At 53.9% G+C, this 17341-nt stretch overlaps 6 protein-coding genes across 6 annotated transcripts; 2 read left to right on the forward strand and 4 right to left on the reverse strand.

Annotated features, from left to right (window-relative positions):
- Positions 1–247: 247 nt before the first annotated feature.
- On the reverse strand, positions 248–3534 carry MONBRDRAFT_38987 (uncharacterized protein). Its single transcript, XM_001749998.1, has 14 exons — positions 3451–3534; positions 3182–3271; positions 2932–2991; positions 2776–2845; positions 2514–2668; positions 2108–2275; positions 1799–1988; positions 1555–1680; positions 1396–1472; positions 1233–1304; positions 1048–1124; positions 830–890; positions 666–752; positions 248–533 (listed from the first exon to the last, which is right to left on the reverse strand). Exons 2-14 carry the CDS (start codon positions 3239–3241, stop codon positions 480–482), a joined length of 1257 nt encoding a protein of 418 aa, XP_001750050.1. The 5' UTR covers positions 3242–3271; positions 3451–3534; the 3' UTR covers positions 248–479.
- A 331-nt stretch (positions 3535–3865) lies between these two features.
- Positions 3866–6224, forward strand: MONBRDRAFT_29549 (uncharacterized protein; the record flags this gene model as incomplete). The annotated part of the gene is made up of 14 exons (XM_001749948.1): positions 3866–3899; positions 4039–4117; positions 4191–4275; positions 4354–4473; positions 4575–4721; positions 4805–4853; positions 4943–5003; positions 5112–5151; positions 5235–5291; positions 5391–5465; positions 5580–5659; positions 5776–5863; positions 5939–5993; positions 6118–6224. The coding sequence occupies 14 exons, from the start codon at positions 3866–3868 to the stop codon at positions 6222–6224; spliced, it is 1077 nt and encodes a 358-aa protein (XP_001750000.1).
- A 59-nt stretch (positions 6225–6283) lies between these two features.
- Positions 6284–9515, reverse strand: MONBRDRAFT_34397 (uncharacterized protein). The gene is made up of 11 exons (XM_001749999.1): positions 9461–9515; positions 9100–9408; positions 8764–8806; positions 8389–8613; positions 8156–8277; positions 7932–8055; positions 7548–7830; positions 7348–7430; positions 7044–7245; positions 6861–6946; positions 6284–6698 (listed from the first exon to the last, which is right to left on the reverse strand). Exons 3-11 carry the CDS (start codon positions 8794–8796, stop codon positions 6639–6641), a joined length of 1218 nt encoding a protein of 405 aa, XP_001750051.1. The 5' UTR covers positions 8797–8806; positions 9100–9408; positions 9461–9515; the 3' UTR covers positions 6284–6638.
- A 999-nt stretch (positions 9516–10514) lies between these two features.
- MONBRDRAFT_29551 (uncharacterized protein) lies at positions 10515–12834 on the forward strand (the record flags this gene model as incomplete). The annotated part of the gene is made up of 8 exons (XM_001749949.1): positions 10515–10675; positions 10805–11185; positions 11295–11353; positions 11438–11502; positions 11649–11747; positions 11840–11905; positions 11999–12111; positions 12186–12834. The coding sequence occupies 8 exons, from the start codon at positions 10515–10517 to the stop codon at positions 12832–12834; spliced, it is 1593 nt and encodes a 530-aa protein (XP_001750001.1).
- A 751-nt stretch (positions 12835–13585) lies between these two features.
- Positions 13586–15483, reverse strand: MONBRDRAFT_38989 (uncharacterized protein; the record flags this gene model as incomplete). The annotated part of the gene is made up of 7 exons (XM_001750000.1): positions 15200–15483; positions 14961–15061; positions 14750–14877; positions 14428–14642; positions 14175–14312; positions 13867–14097; positions 13586–13660 (listed from the first exon to the last, which is right to left on the reverse strand). The coding sequence occupies exons 1-7, from the start codon at positions 15371–15373 to the stop codon at positions 13586–13588; spliced, it is 1062 nt and encodes a 353-aa protein (XP_001750052.1). The 5' UTR covers positions 15374–15483.
- A 559-nt stretch (positions 15484–16042) lies between these two features.
- MONBRDRAFT_12170 (uncharacterized protein) lies at positions 16043–17191 on the reverse strand (the record flags this gene model as incomplete). Its single annotated transcript, XM_001750001.1, has 4 exons — positions 16043–16088; positions 16384–16769; positions 16899–17019; positions 17148–17191. The coding sequence occupies 4 exons, from the start codon at positions 17189–17191 to the stop codon at positions 16043–16045; spliced, it is 597 nt and encodes a 198-aa protein (XP_001750053.1).
- Positions 17192–17341: the final 150 nt, after the last annotated feature.

Here is a 17341-nt window from a genome sequence, read left to right on the forward strand (position 1 = left end):
CACTCACCACCCAACGCGCGCCGACAGTTACTGTAAGGTCTGATCAAAAAATGCCACAGCGTTTTGCTGTTTGTTGCCGCCTTTGACAACAGGTGACACACAGAGAAGAAGAACATAAAACTACAACTGCAAAATACAACAGCAGTCGCATGTCCGCTCAATCGTGTCCAATTTGAACTCGCATGTCAAACCTTCCTTCTCTCTTGTTGATTGTTTGCCACGACGGGTGATTCGCAGGTCAGTGATTCGCAATCATGTGAATTGAGTGATCAGACGCAAAAATGCACAACAGAAACAAGGAGACAAGGGCACAGTACACATTGGTAAACGGACACCACGCTTTCAAGATTTGGGCTTTGCCACCATTGAAAAGAGTGAAGGGCAAAGAACAGAGCCGAAGACTCCTGTTTCTTTCCATCTCTGACACACAGCAGCAGGAAGAACAAGGCTCGCAGACGCAAAAGCACAGCGATTGCGGTTTATGTGAAAAACTTCTTGAGCGACATGTTCTTTTCGCTGTCCTTTTGCATAATCTGAGAAAAGGCCAGGGACAGGGAAATGAGATGAAAGCAACATCGAATAGTCACACACGCGCCATGTAAAAGGAGAAGAGAAGAAGGCGGAGTGAGCCAGCAAGAGCTTGAACTTTGAAACACCACACCAACCTTGGCCACGGCCATCTCAAAATCCTCTTGGGTGACGTGTACACGACGCTCACGCAGTGCATACATGCCTGCCTCGGTGCAAACACCCTGTCCAACCACAAAGCCAGGTTAGGCGGGTTGAATGACGGGTCAGGTGAGGCGAGAGCAGTTCTTTGTCAACAAACCTTGACTTCAGCGCCAGAAGCGCCCGGCATGAGCTCGGCAATTTTGCGCAGATTGATGCCACTAATCATTGGAGAGAGAGAAAAAAAAAAACACAAAGAATATCGTATCGAATGAGAAGCCAGGCCAGGCTCGTAACTCAAGTCGCCACCAACTATCAATCTCGCCTCCCTCAAAACAAAACAAAACAAACAGAAAAAAAAGAAAAAAAGAAGTTTACCGAGTCAAATTCATCTTCCTCGAGTGGATGCGCAAAATTTGCGTTCGTGATGCCTCGTTGGGGGCCGGAAATTCAATCTGTGCGGTGCAGCTAGACACATGAGAATACACCACATGCTTCACGTAGTAGCAGGCGGATGCGCGGCCCAGATGATCCTCGGCAGCAATCGTGAGCATCCACCATACCTTGCGATCGATACGGCCCGGTCGGAGGAGTGCCGGGTCCAGGATGTCAATACGGTTCGTTGCCATGATGACCTGCGCACGACAATGTATCAGGTTAGACGAGTGGTAACAAACTCCTTGATATTGTCGACACCCATCCACCTTGCGCGGGGTAGAAAGGTACCTTGATGCTCTGCGTCGCCTCAAAGCCATCAAGCTGGTTCAGCAGCTCCAGCATGGTTCGCTGCACCTCGCTGTCACCTGTTCTCACCAATGCGTGAGTCAGCGGGCGGTTGGTTGAATCAAGTGGCACAGCTTTGCACGTCTTTCACATGGAGCTTACCACCGCCGCCGCCACCACCGCCCGACTCGGAGCGGGTGGAACCGATACTGTCAATCTCATCCATAAAAATGATCGAGGGGGCATGCTCGCGAGCCATGACGAAGAGCTCACGCACCATGCGAGCACCTGGGCAGGCGGGCATTCGGTGCATGAGAGAAAAGAGATGCACACACCTCTTCCGGGCGAGTGCGCAATCGAATTCTACACCAAACGGGCACTCGCACGCAGGAATGTTTGGACTCACCTTCACCAATGTATTTTTGAACGAGTTCGGCACCCGACACGCGAATAAAGCTGCAGTCGGTGTGGTGCGCCACAGCACGGGCCAATAGCGTTTTGCCAGTGCCCGGGGGACCGTACAGGAGGACGCCCTTGGGTTGGGCGATACCCAATGCCTCAAAGAGCTCGGGGTGCTTGACGGGCAACTCAATCACCTATGTCGATTCGGCAGAGCAGAAGGGAAGGCGGCCGACCATCAAAGCAGGCATAGCACGGAGGATGGGCGGGCAGCTGGAGCAGCCAAGGCAGATTGGCGCAGGTCTGAAGCACCGACCTCCTTGATTTCCTTGATTTGTTTGTCCAGACCGCCGACCATGTCGTAGGTACTGTCGGGGACCTTTTCCAGCATCATCAGGGACACGAGCGGATCAATCTTGTTGGGCAAGATCTTGTGCAGGGTGTAGCTGTCGCTTCGCAGAGCCACACGCGTATTGGGTGACAGCTGCATGCCGGAATTGCATGCATTCAAAAGAAGAATGGGGGAAGGGAATAAAAGGAAGAAGAAGAAGAAAAGAGACATTGAATGAGACACACCACGTTGTGGAGCCCATTGATAATGTGTGAGTTGCGGCGTTGAAAAACAGCGAATACAACATGGCCAGCTTCAACCCAGTGCGGAGAGCAAAGAGGGCGAGGTCGAATGGTAGCAATACGGTGGGCTAGGGGTACACTTTACAGACCTTGCCAACATCGATGGACTTGTCCAGGTCGACCACATATTTGCCCTCTGGCTGCACCTTGACCAAAACCTTTTTCTTGCCCATGACCTTGGCCACTTCGCCAACGTAGGACGCGGGCTCTTGAAGCAACACCAATTCCTCACGCAGTGCCCGGACTAGGCGATTGAGAACGGAAAAGAACAGCCAATGCACGATAGGTTTCTGTTGTCAGTAGACGTGGGGGTGTCCTGGCAGCTAAGCGAGGGCTGCCGCGGGAGCGCACCTTTTGCGTTGAGCTCATTCCGCTGAGCCTCGAGGCGACGCAGGTTCTGGGTTTTTTCCGCCACAACAACCTGCAATCAACCCGTACATGAGATAAGAATTGGCCATCTTGTCGGTCAAAAGAGGCAAGCGAAGGGAGACGCGGTGCGCGCTGGACCTTGAGAGCATCAATTTTGGTCACAAAGTAGTCGTTGACACCGGCGGCTGACTTGGGCTCCTGTCAAAGATACACACGAGCAGGAGCAGCAAACCATTTCAAGGTGGAGGCACGGTGAGTGCTTTGAGGCTAAGAGAGGGCACTGGGCTGTAGGACGGCGGGTGGTGGTGGTGGGCCACTGCGCGCTGCACCACCCGCCATGGGCCGCCAGGGCCAGTACGAGTTCAGCAGGCAAGGGCAAGGCACGTACAGCGATGCTCGGTTGACGCGAGGCAGTGCGCCCCGCTGGGGCAACGGCTGTCGCTGCCATGGTTGGGCAGGTCGAGTTGCAGAGCTTGCCCTGTCGGCGGTTCAATTGCGTTCAGTCAATGACAAATCCAGGAGGCGTGTGAGAGTGAGGTGGCAAGTTGTCATTTCAACGTGGCGCCACTGTGTTTTGCTTGGCACGCAGGAAGCCCGCAAAATCAGAAACGTGACCTGCCAACGCGCGTCAAAGACATTGGTATCACCACACCTCACCTTTGAACAAGAAAGGGCGCTGCCGTTTCAAAAAAACGCAGCGCACAGCGACAACGACACCAACAAAAGAAGAAGCCGTTCTTGTTGCCACTGAATCTCCTAAAATAGAGAGAGAGAGAGAGAGTGAGAGTGAGATAGAGAGAGAGAGAGTGATAAAGAGAGAGAGACGAGAAAAGAAGAGAAGAGAGAAAGGGAGCTGCTACCAAGCATCAGCCGACACACAATGACATTTGGTAACGCAGCCCGTCGTCGAATGTCAGATTAAACTATCAGACTTTCTGGCTCTCCCTCTCCCTCTCTCTCTTGTTTTTACGTGTGGTAATTTTGCGTCTCACGTTATCGTTGACGCTCGTCTCTCTTTGTCATTCAACTGTCACTGTCTCTCTCTCGCCGACCATTTTTGGACCGAATCGCCATGGCAGCGCCAGTGGAGAGCACCGAAGGGCAAGGTACGGACCGTGGGGATAGGGCTGCTCCCACAACCCTGTTGACACGCTTGGGCTGATGTGCTCTGCCTATGTTTGACATCAAAGCAATGTGGGTGCGGCGGGGATTGACTGACAACATCGCTCGTGATGCGCTGAGCAGGAGCCGACAACTTGACGGATCAGGAGGCGACGCAATATGACCGACAGATCCGCCTTTGGGGCCTTGAAGCCCAGTATCGGTGGGTCAAGCGTAGGCCTGTGCATTGCGTGCTGCGTGCTCCTGCTTGGCTCATGTTGATGGTCGCATTCCAGGATCCGCAAAACTCGCATCCTGATGCACGGTGCCCGCGGCCTCGCCATCGAGGCAAGCCATGCCGAGTCCTTCGCTTTTAAATGTGTGCTGTGGCGAGCCACAGGCCCCGATTATATTGGCCAACGCTGATGAGGCCTTACTTGCTTGCCATGCCTGACGCAGACGGCTAAAAATCTCGTGTTGGGCGGCGTGTGCGAGCTGCATCTCGCCGACCCCGAGGTCACAGTCGAAGATGATCTAGGCGCACAGTTCTTTCTGACCCTGGATGACTTGGGAAAGAACGTGCGTTTCTTTTTTCCAGCCGCGTTTGCCGCCCTTCTGGTCAGACTCACCACCCTTGTGCCGCATGGACAATTGCATCAAACCCACATGGTCGTACGCAGCGGGCTTCGGCAAGCGTTGAACGTCTGCAACAACTCAACCCCATGGTCAACGTCAAAGCCAGTGCGACCAGCCTAGAGCAACTGGATGCTGCCTTCCTCGGCCAGTTTGACGTTGTTTGCCTGACCGATGCCTCCTTGGCTCAGGCGGTACGTGTGCCTCGTGTTTGCCCTGCGCTAGCCCGGCACGACTCCAGGTCCTTTCTTATCTTACTGGGGGTTCCCGCCGACAGGTGCGCATTGACGATATTTGCCGTCAACTCAACATTCGATTCTTCTGCGGTATGGCCTCGCTGGGCTCGTGAAGCTGGACTCACGCGCGACTGCCATAACTAGCCCTTGACCGCGCTGTTTGCCTGCCACGCACCCAGGTCGCGTTTATGGTTTTTACGGCTATTTCTTCAGCAATCAACACACGCACGACTATATCCTGTGCGTGGTGCAAGGCTCGCGTCAAGCTTTAGCTTGCATGCCGTGACCCTGTGGACTGGCCAGCCATACTCATGCTGCCATTGCCCCTGCCTCGGGCCTGTTGAATAGAAAACTTCCACAAAGTGACGGCACCGAAGCCGCCAAGCAGGTATGCGCGGGCCACGCTGCCTTCTGGAAAGCAGCAGCCGGGGCGCATCATGACGCTTTTGTTTGTCTGTTCTCGGCGCACAGGTGAAGAAGCAAAAGTGCTTTCCCACTTTGCGCAGTGCCCTCGAGCATTCCTTGCAGGTCAAACCAGCTTCTTCCCTCCCTTTCCTTCTCCTGGAGGACCCTAGCACGCTGTGTTCTGATTCTCTGCGGTCTGACGTGATGTGCTTAACGTTATAGGGGGTCAAGAAGCGTCGTTGCCCGCGCATGTATCCAGCGCTGCTCACCCTGGAAGCAGCCATCGCTTCAGGCAAAGTCAGTCTGCTGAACCGCGCTTCTGTGATTTCTCCTTGCCGTACTCTACGACGTTCATCCATTGCCACTGCTGCCCGCTTTTTGACTGGGTCAACATCTGCTTGGCTATGCTAGGCGCCAGAGAGCATTTTGCCAAAAATTATGACTGAGCATCATGTTGCACCCGAGGTGGTGACCCCAAACTTTGTCAATGCGTGAGCAAACCTGAAACCACGTGCAGAGTCGCAAACCTGGAACCACGCGTAGAGTCGCTCTTGGCCTGGAATGTTTTGCTGGCCTCAACCAGCCGTTTTGTTGACCCCGATCGTAGCATGTATCAAGGATGGCGCACGGAAATGGTGTCCACCAGCGCCATCGTGGGCGGCATGCTGGGAAGTGAGATTATCAAAGCCATCTCGGTACGTCGTGCTTTATCGTGTTTTGCTGTTTGAATTTTGTGTGCGTTCTGCCAACTCTTGTCTTGCCTCCACTAGAACGTGGACGAACCAATATACAACACATTCTTTTGGGACGCCGACGAGAGTAGTGGTGAGGCACACGGTCGCCATGGCGACATATCTCACAGCTTTGTACCTTATAGCACGCTGATTGGCACACGCTCGCCACCCTTTTGTCAACTTTTCCCCTCTTGTTTTTTTTTTTTTTTTTTTAGGTTCAGTTGAGCTCTTGGGCCAAACGGCTTCGGACACGAAGCAGAGCAGTGACCCAGTGACTCCCGCTGAGGCGGCCGTGCCCGTGGCTGATGTGATTGAGCTGTAGAGATGAGGTAATGGGTATCGACCTGGGGCTCGACACCAACTGATGGATCAAGGGAATTTACATGTCAAGCATGCCAATTCTGAGTTTCGTGTTTCTACTAACATTCAACAGCGACGCCAGCGCTGGAAACAAACAGCGAGCAAAGCGACCTATCCATGCACCCTTAGATGGTCAGGGTATCAAAACCAAAACAAAAAGACGATTTGGGATTTACTTTGGGCGTGTGAACGGCCAGAGGGACTTGAGTTGGATGGTTTGAAGCCACCATCTTCTCTTGCACAACAGATCAACGGTGGGCCGACAACAGAGCACTTGAATGGCGAACGCAAACCACACCAACTGGCGAGGGTAGATATTCAGCCAAGTGTGCCCTGTGTTGTGGCAGCACAAGTGCTTCGCTTCCAGCAGCTTCTTCTACTCAACAGGCTCGCCTTTGAGCTCACCCAAGAGGCCCTTCCATAACCGGTATTGCTCCTGTGTACCACGGAAGGGGGGGAAAACAGATTGAAGCGCCGTGAGCTCTGGGCCGTGCACCCGCAGCCTGGACAATCAGGCTGTTGGTTTAGCGGCCTGGGTGCCACATTCATCCACCCAACTGATTGTAATAGCGAGGCAGCAAGGCGGTCGGCCGCATACCTGGGCTTGGCGCATCTGTGTTTGGGTGTATTGCACAATGCCTTTGCGGAAGGCGGCCACACGACGCTTCTTAAAGGTGTTGAGTTCTGCGGCGCGTGGAAGGCCCGACGTGAGAGGGGACGCAGGCTTAAGTGCATGATGGCCTCCCACGCCCTGGCGCTCGACGCAGACGCCAGACCGTACCTTCTTTGGCCGACTTTGAGATTTCAACGGCACGTTCTTCGGCAGCCTTGGCAGCATCCTGGCTTTCCAAGACCTTCTTGCCGCTGGCCTGCGCTTTGACAAGAGCTTTAGCAGAGCGGTCCTGCTCCTGCAGCGCTTTGACGCGGCGCATCATGAGCTCACGTGCTGCCACGGCATCTGCGGCATAGTATACCAGGAGATCCTAAAAAGGCCACCAGCGAGGATGACCGGGTCAGCGAGGGTGCAGGCGTGGGTGGTGGTTGCAAGGGCAAGAGTTGTGCATCAATCGTGGCGGTGCACCGACCAAAAGCTTAAGGTCTTCCTTGGCTGCAAGCTTCTTCTCAATTGTTTGCGCCTTGCCGGTAAAGTCACCCACTTGGCGCAGGACTGTTGGCGAAACGACATTGCGTGAGCACACAGGACGATCAAGCAGCGGCAGGCAGGCCGGGCGGGCAGGGTAGCAATCAAGATCAGACATCACGGCGGGGTTACAAGACAACTGACTTTCTCCAACGCGGTTCTCCACGGGGTACATGTGGCCGAGATGGGTTTCAGCCACCCCAACGCGACCGAGCGCGGCGACGAGCTGCTGGCGGCGCTGCACCTTGTTTCCGCATTTGGTCTTAGCATCCTTAATCATGTTGATGTAGCGTGTCACAAAGGAGCGCTGGTCCTCGAAAAACTCATCAGCTTCCTTGAAGTTGGCCAGAGAAGAATCAAAGTTCTTGGCCAGGCTCTTCAGGTAGTTACCGGCGCGCTCGGTGCGTGACTTGCTCTTGCAGGCCAGCTGAAAAAAGTCCAAGCCTCAATGAGTGAAGGGACAACACAAACAAGGCAGTCGCAAAGGGTTTCAAGAAGTGCACAAGCAGCATCGCCAACAACACGTACGTCATCTTGAAACTCCAAGAAGGCCTGGAGGCGGGCATTCTCTCGAAAGATGGGGTGGGTCACCAGTCGCAGCAAGAAAACCTCGTGCATGGCAACTGTCTTTTGAAAGGCAGCCAGATACTCGCTGCAAGAATTTTCAATGGGGGGAGAAGGGGGGCAATCTTGACTGAGGAGGGCCAGACCAAGTCGATGATGGGCGAGCAGACGCAGTGTGGATAACGCACCCTTGAATCTCCTGTTTGAGCTTTTCAATCTCTTCTGGCGTCATGGATGAGTCGCCAGCTTGCAGCTTGGCGAGCTTGCCATGGCTCTGAGAAAAGTCGGGCTTGGGCGGGCAAGGAGGAATCTAAGCCGAGTGTGCGATCAAAGGCGCAATTAGTTTTCCTCTCGTTACTCTCTTGTGGCCCACTGACATGGCCGTGCAGGGGGCGTTGTCGATCGGTCGCGAGTGACCCACCAAGAGGCCAGCATAGTCTGGGTCCTCAACCAAGCGATCATGGAGCCAGACAAACTCCTCATGTTGGCGTGTGACTTGAAAATCGCGCTTTTGAAAGCGCTCAAGGGATGTCTTGGTGTGGACAGTGAATTTAACAATGTCCTGTTCATTCAGAGCGTCGGCGATGCTAATTTGCAGGGCATCGTCGCGATTGAGATCCACTGTCTTGGTGGGCTCTGATTGCTCCTGTGCAAAGGGGGTGGTGCGGCCCGGGTGGGTGGGTAAGCAACGGAAATAAAAAATCAGAGGCACGACGAATTACAGAGCTAACTGTTGCGGCATCACACTGTGGTTGATGTGAGCTCAGATGAGGGTGGCATATCGGGCATATCGTACCTCTGAGTCGGGCTTGACGTCTTCGGCCAGCATGGTTCACGGTCTAGCCCAACGCACAATATACATGAATAAGCGAAGGCACACATGCACGCCGTAAACCTTGCCTGGCGCGGTGCCACCGCACGCCATGAACAAGGTGCGGGACGGCTGGAGGACGATGACAGAGAGAGAGAAACAACAGCTCAAAACACAAAAAAAAAAAGATGGTGGCGGGGGGGCGCAAGGTCTGGAGGGTTGACCAGCCCCTTTCCCCCCACCCCAGCAGGCAGCAACAAACCCACTTCTACCCCCAGGCAAGGTATTCATCTCCCTCGACACCCCACGGCACACACTGACCTTGATCGGGAGAGAGAGAGGTGCGGTTCAAAACAGACACACTGAAATGCACGCTCTGCGCTTGAGCGATGTTGACCATAACAATCGTCAGATCAAACAGGAGCAGAGACAGAGACAGAAGAGAGAGAGACCGAGACACACAGAAGAGAGACAGAGACAGAAGAGAAGAGGAGAGAGAGAGAGAAGAGAGAGAAAAAGACTGGTTCACACAAAAAGACCGAAGAGTTTCAGTTGGTAGCAGAGCATAGGTACACACAGTTATTTGAGAGTTGAAGACTTTTTGTGTATCATTGGAGATATCATTAATGACTGCAGATTGATTTGAATTTCACCAGAGAAATTGTCAGAAAAGGTCCTGTACCTAACTCATCTTCGCATGAATACACTTGGGTCGGTCCTTCATAAAGTATAATCATACTCTCCTTTTTGTGACAATATATTGCCATTCATTCGAGGCGAACACCATTTTATTGGCAGTCAGTATTTCGGGTCGTGCTCGGCCATTCTGTGTGAAGTACGTTTCAAATCAAGCACAGCAGAAGCGCTAAATTTTTGTGGATCAAACGAGGGTGCTCTTGTGTTCATACGCTTCCTGTGGATGCCGTAGCAGCCCAAAGACCAGAAAATTAGTTATTCTGAAATAAATCCCATTTCTTTTCCTTACAAAACTAACTTAGTTTTGATTCTCTAGGGCTACATGGCTCCGATTGGTATGTCAAATGGCAGCGCCATAAGACGAGTCAGCGAAGCAATGAGACAACTTGGTGGGTAAAGGCAGATGGACAAGACAAGTTCTGATTGATCAATGGTCATTCAAGGTTTATTTCGATTGACAAACGCCCGGGACGATTTTTTTTCCAAACACTTAGTAAGCAAGCTGTTTCCTTATTGGGTGGACTTAGACGATTTTCTCTTCTTGGGATGTGGTTGCCACTGCGCCACTCGTGCAAGGTGTGTTCGACGTGGAGACCCAGTTTGGACGATTGATGGGGAAGGGCTACGGTCCGCAGCGGCGCTTGAGGCTTCTCGTGTTCGCGCCTCGGTACTTGCATGTGATGTCTCTGATGCCGCCGTAGACGGCGTGGTGCACGGTGGACTTGTCACCTGAATGCAATGATGAAGACGAGGAATACAGATGAGAGTGAAGCCAACGAAGATGGAAGTACAAATGAGAATGAAGCGCACCCGCTCCAACGGTCTTAACAGTCAACGAAAGCAGTCAAATCTTTCTTTTCAAAAAAGGTGACAATCAGAAGAACACGAAAAAAACCGTTTCTAACCGTTGAAGTGTGCACCGACCAGCATTTACAACGGCAGCGCCGTCAAACTGGTGCTCGGACCTCTTTTAACGTGGTTGCGCTCCCCCCACACGTTCATCTGCACACATACACACACGATACACGTGCACCAGTGACATGGGAATTCAGGGCTTACTGCCCCTGGTGCAGCCTGCGATGCGCAAGGTGCATATGCGGGCCTTTGAGGGCAAGCGTGTGGCCATCGACGCCTTTAGCTGGTTGCACCGCGGCGCGTATGCCTGCGCCATGGACCTTGCCCTCCGCAAGCAGACTGACATGTAGGTTGCTCCCTGGAGCTTGCTTGATTTTGGGCATCAGGGCTTGATGTAGACATCCCACGCCCCGCCTCCTGCTCTTGTGATACCCCCCTGCTGCCGTGCCATTCAACCTTACGCCTCCTCGATTAGGCATGTGCGATTCTGCATGAAGCGGATTGCGCTTCTCAAACAATGTAATATCACCCCAATCATGGTCTTTGATGGGCAGCCTCTGCCCTCAAAACGCAACGAGAACCAGCGCCGCACGGCACAGCGGCTAGAGGGCCGCAAGCGTGGCCTGGCGCTCTTGCGCGAGGGCAAGCGAGCCGAGGCCCGTCGTCAGTTTTCTCAAAGCATCCATATTGATGGGGCCATTGCCTTTCAGCTCATCGAAGCCTGCCGCAAAGCTGCCATCGAGGTTCTTGTTGCCCCATACGAGGCCGACGCCCAAATGGCCTTTTTAGCCCACAGCGGTTATGTCGATGCCGTTCTCACCGAGGACTCGGATCTCATTGTCTACCAAGTTCCCTGGTTCGTCCATTCAGTCGTTGGCATCAGTCAAAGCCCTTTCCTTCACAAATCAACAATTTTCTTACTGCCCTGCGTATTTGCTGGGTTGGGGGTCGCATGCTTGTTGCAGCATCATTTACAAGCTCGAAGAGAGCGGTGAAGCCCAGCTTATGGAAGTCAACCTGCTTTGTACGTGGTGGTGGTGGTCCCCTGTGAGCTTGCTCGCTCGTTGTGTCATGATTCAACTGACGATGTTCTCACGCCTCTGAGCAGATCGTGGTGCTCAACTGGACAGCAACATCAATTTTGCATCTTGGACCCCCACCATGTTTCGCTGGGTGCGATCTTTTCCATCCTTTCTCATGCTTCACTTTTGGCCCTCTCTCTGATGAGTGTCGATGGCAGTCGATGGCTCTTTGTTTGCTTGCTGGCTGGCTGGCTTCTTCTTCTTGTCACTCATTGTCCTGTTTTTACACGTGGTCAGATGTGCATTTTGGCCGGCTGTGACTACCTGCCGTCGGCCGCTCGCATGGGCATCAAGAGTGCCTACCGAATCGTCCGAACTTCTCGCAGTATTGCTCAGGTACGCGCATGTAGCTGCTTATCAGTGATTTTTTTTTTGTCACTTCTGATCGTCCAATTCACCTTGCGGGTGCTGCCTCGGGTCTGTGCCAGATTTGCAAGACCATGTCTGCCCAAGGCTTTGCAGGAGATGCCGAGTACATGCGTGGATTCGTCAAGGTATGGATGCAAGCAGCGCAAGGGCACGTGATGCTCCCACCACAAACACCGACTGTACCGCGCTCATTTCATCGATTTGTTTGATTATGTTAGGCGGAAAACACTTTTCTGCATCAAGTCGTTTTTGATCCTCAAACTCAGCAGCTACGCTATCTCACGGCTTGGCCCGAGGGATCGGATGGCAGTCAACACAACTATGTTGGCGAGTATGTTCTTGGACCACGTCCTACACTCTGACAACAGCGTCCGCGGCAGCTCACCTCGGCATGTTGTGGCTTAGGCTGTTTGAAAACGAGCTGGCACGCGCAATTGCCTGTGGTGCCTTGGACCCCATGACGCACCGTCCACACCAAAGCCACGCTGAGCGGTCCGCTGCAACGGCCTCAGCCAAACGCTCGGCCAACCAAGCCCATCACAATGACAGGAGTCAACTCGCAGACGCAGACGCTGGTGCTGGCAACGGCTCCACTGCTGGATTGCATCCTTCTGCGGCCGCGGTAGCGGCCCTACCCGTGCCACAAGTCGCAGACAAGGCATCGGCTCGCGATTATCTACGGCAGTTTGAGCACGGCACGGCGCAGAGTCGTACTCTGGATGCCTTTGTCGTCACGCGTTCCTCTCGTGCTGTCATTGCTAGCTCCGCACCCCGGGCTGGGTCTCCAGTACCCCGGTCTTCAGGGCATGCCCCAAGTGGCCTGAGTTCGACACCGCCCACCTCTCCTACCAAGCGTCGAACGCTCCCAGCGCTGCGCAAGGCCGTCAGCCAGGACGGACAGACCAAAACGTCAGCCGATGCCTCCGCCTACCTACATCTACAGGCCAGCGCCAGTGTGACTCGTGGCTTCAAGCAACCCCAAAGTGCCCTGCTTCGGACCAAGCAGGAAAGCACGTCGGTGCCCTCACTCCCTGCTCGTCCAGTCAAAAGGTGAGAGCCATGCTTGCGACCGGTCTTCTCTCCTCCCACCATGCTGATCTGCCACGCCCTCTTCCATCTGGACCTCTTGTAGCAAGTACTTTTCCTTTGGCCGACCTGCAGGCCTAGCCACCGCCACCACCACCCCCACCACCCCCGAAGCCGATTCCACTGCCAGCCCTGAGCCAACACGACCGGCTGTTGCCTTTTTGGACACAAAGGTTTGTGGAAACATGCCACGATATCTTGTTTCCGGAGTTTCAATCCCTGGCGTGTACACCGTCGATAGACTTTGCACAACGCAAGCTCACATGCTCAATTACATTGACTTGCAACGACGCTGCCGTCACAGACGGCAGCAGCGCTGGTAGACATGAACGCATATCGCTGCCCAAGACCAAGCAAAGCAGCAAAACATACGCCTCTCATGCCTCGGCCAACAATAGCAATTTCGGAGCAACAGGGCGCGCCTCTGAGTGCGGCAGAGTTGGACAAACTCTTCTCGTATCGCCGCGAGACCAGCACTCCCTAGCAACGTCCATCTAGGCGTCAAAACAGGGTGTGCAGACCATTGTGGAGGCTCCCCCCCCCCACATGCACACACAAAAGCGCTGCGCGCTTTCTTCGACGCCATCTTGGCTAACACTAGAGTCGACCCAACAGCGCGTTTGTTGTGAACATTGCCGTAATGATGAGGTTCCTGCTCGTCGGCGGCCTGAAATCGAAAAGTCATGTCGACAAAGGGATCTTGTTTGGCTGGTGTCCACTCAAATCAAGTTGAGGTTGGTCACATACAGGACGCGCGCCGCTTGATCGAAGGACGTGCAGATCGCCAAGCCTCGCTACAGAAGGGCAAAAACGTGAAGTAGAACCACAACAATAAAGGGGGTGAGGCGATGCGGAAGGAAGGGGTGTGACGGGAAACGGAAGAATGACCCAAAAAAAAAAAAAAGCAAAAAAAAAAAAAGCAAAAAAAAAAAAAAGCAAAAAAAAAAGCAAAAAAAAAAAAAAAATCAAAAAGTCAAGGAGCGTCGTTGAGAATGCATACCATGTCTGAGCTCCAGTCAAAAGAGGCGACGGGCTGGGTGGAGACGACACTGCTGTTGACAAATTGAACGGTGCCGGCAACACCACGAGGTTGACCGTCTTCATCCTCTTCCACGCGCTTCTTGGGGTAGTTGTATTTCCACAGATTGACAGCACCATTGCCACCACCCGTCACAAACACGTCCCGGTCGTGGGGCGAATGCTCGCCAACCCAGATTGTGGCCTTGTGACTCTGTCGGTAGCCACAGGCACGTGAGCGCAATATCAAGAACGCATGGGATGGTGCACGAATCGTGGGCTTGAACAAACCTTTTCTGTGACCGCCGCATATCCACCGGCTTTCTCGTTGAAGGTGCGCATATCAAAGACATTGAAAGTGGACTCAAGACCAGATACGAGTAGCTTATTCATGGAAATATCCGGGCGGTCAAATTGCAGCGAGCAAATCTATTGTCATACAGAGCGATGTCGGTGATGAGCAATGAGAACGTGAGCGGTGGAAAAGTGAAACGGCACAAGACAGGAGCAAGGGCAAAGAAAGAACAGGCGTGACTGAACGTACGCCGTTGGGCAGCGTCGTTTCCCAGCGAAGTTTCATGGCGCGAAGATCAAAGAGCTTGAGGTCACCGTTGTCATAGCCGGCGGCGACGCAGCGCTCCTCATCAAAGGAGTGGCCAAAGGCAACTGACCAGCAGTCTCGCGCGGTCTCGCTGTCTTCGGGCGCGAGATCCACAACCGGCACCTCGGGCTGTCGGGTGTCCCAAATTTTGACGCAACCTGATCCAAGTGCAAGGAGATGCTGATGTGAGTTGAATCTGGCGCTGGCACTGGGCCTGGCTCAAGCAATCAAGCAATCAAGCAATCAAGCAAACAAGCAGACCAACCATCTTTGCCGCCCGTGGCAATTTCCGGGGCACCGCCTTGATTGAGGCCGCCAGCGCCGTCAATGCAATAGATCATGCCATCATGCTGTTTGGCCGAGTACACGGGGTTGTCCAGACGTTCGAGATCCCTGTCATTCGAAACAAGACCACCGCGAAGCGGTGAGGACAGGCCGTTGCTGATGACAAGTCGACGTAACTGCCACGGACTTACCACAAGGAGAGTTCGCCGTCAAAGTCTCCCACAGCCAGATGGCGTTCTTCAAAGCTTGATGCCTTAAAGGTGCCACACTTGATACCGTGCGGCCGTGTCACCTGGCAGCCACGATAAATTGAAGGCCCGGGGCATGCAGAGTCAAGACAGAACAACGGGATACAGCAGGGAGGGGAACAACACAACGAAGCAAGAAGCCAAAAAGAGGGGGGCTTTGAGAAAGCACAGCGCGTGCGCACCTCAGCTTCAAGCTCTAGTTTGCTATCCTTGAGCGCCATGACCTGGAGCGCGCCCGTGTTGCGGGCATGCTGTCCAAAAAGCACACAGCGGGCGCTGGCAGGAACCCAGCGGGCGCCAAAAAGCGTATAGTTGACGCTATGGTTCACATGCTCAATGATCTGCGGCTTTTCCATCCCAGCGGTGAAGGGAAGTAATCAAAGCGAATCCGTCCGCGTCTACGTGCTTGCGCCGCTTGCTGCCTGCACCACAAGTCCAAGCCTCAAACCGCAGGTGTCCAGCGCGCTGCCACTAGAAAAGAAGAGAAAAGAAAAATGGATCAGATGCCCATTTTGTGTTGCTAAGACTTTATGTGTGTGTGAATGTGTGTGTGTGTGATGTCAGATCTTTTTTTTTTCTTCTGAACGGACTTAAAGATGCTGCTTTTGTGACTGGGCGGGGTGGAAGACGCGGAAGACGGAAGACGCGGAGGACGGACGACGGAGAGGGCACGGGTGCAAATGCAAAATGCAAAGGCGGGGGGTGGATCGCAACAAAAGATGGACAGCCAACACGATGGTGTGAGGGCTGCTGGTGACTTGGAACAGATGTCGATCAGGAATTAAACCTTGGAATTTTGCCTATATCGACGTAAGCCAAAGGACTGGGGGATGCAGACTTTTGTGGCACACCAGACTTGTCAAAACTACTCTCCTAAACATGGCGATGCACGGTGGGCACGGCCACCTCAAACAGGAACAAAAAGCAGACACAGGATAAAACAGAACAGGAAAAGAAAAGAAAAAAAGAAAGAAAGAACAAAAGACACTGTGTGCTAAAGGGAAAAAAAACTGGCAGCGTTGGCATCAATCGGGCTCGGTGATGGTGACCGAGCTTGCTTCATCAAGCAAGCTAAGTGAAGAAAAAGGAAACAAAACAAGGAGGAAGAACGAGAGGATAGGAGGAGGAAAGGGGCGGGAAGAAGGGGTCAGGGGGCGAGCTTGCATGATGATGGCCGGCTTGCACGGCGAGGGTTGGAACGATCAGGTACAGCACTTGGGTTTTGGGGCCGCCGTCGCGGCAATGGGCGCGGGTGACCTAAAGGCACAGCTAGATCAGCTTTGCTGCGAGCGGCACCTGGGCGCACGGGAAGCTGCGCGACCAGCAAGGATAATGAAAGGATGCCAAGTCAGCCTGCGGGTCGTACCGTGCGACGGCGCCATGCAGTCGTTGCGCAAGTTGACTACAGCATTCGTCAATCCCAGCCCCGGTGCGTGCAGAGGTTTTCAAGTAGGGAATGCCCAGTTCGGCAGCCCTGGCCTTGGCTTCACTCTCCGTGACTTGAGGCTCGAGGTCGTTCTTGGTTGAGACAAGGAACCGCACGAGCGACTTTTTGAGGTTGTTGCGCTCCACCTCGTCCACCCAATCAGAGAGGCGCTCAAAGGAGGAGCGATTGTGAATGTCAAACATGAACAGGACGGCGTCAGCCTTTTGATAAACGGAGCCAATGTTGGTGTGAAAGCGCTCTTGGCCGGCAGTATCCCAGAGTTGGAGGGCGATTCGTTCGCCGTGACATTCCTCAATCCGCGTTTTCTACACCGAGAGAGGGTGAGAGGGAGAGGCAGGGGGGAGGAGGCATCAGCATTGAGACGGTCAAGCCAAACCGGTGGAGGTGCGGTGGCTGGATTTGAGTCGGTTGAGTCGGGATTTGCTGTCACCTACCCGATCGAGACCAATGGTGGCCTCGGTGCGGAGTGGTTCCTCCGCCCCCGTCATGGCAAGGAGAACTGCCGTTTTGCCGATGCCAGCGTTGCCCACGGTCAAGATGGTGTATTCCTTTTCCCTAGAGCCGAGATTGAGATGAGATTGAGTCGTCATTGACAATCGAGGGGAAGGAGGAGGGAGGAGGTGGGCGACGGGCCAGCCAAGCGCGGGGCATGGCATGACGCGGCTCGAAACACGTTGTCGTACCAAGAGCCCTCTGGCTCGTCGCTGACAGAGAGACGCATGGCCATGGTGGTGCTGACGGCTGCGCAAAGCCAGACGCCGATCACAGCGCAAGTCAGCTCACTTGCGGGCCGCAACGGCTTGCAAACACGGCCACTCTGGCACGGAAGCCTTTTGGCCCAAAACAGCCACACCACAACCCAATCGACCGATCGAAA

Source organism: Monosiga brevicollis, genomic scaffold (assembly GCF_000002865.3).
Source record: "Monosiga brevicollis MX1 MONBRscaffold_35 genomic scaffold, whole genome shotgun sequence".
Taxonomy (NCBI): Eukaryota; class Choanoflagellata; order Craspedida; family Salpingoecidae; genus Monosiga; species Monosiga brevicollis.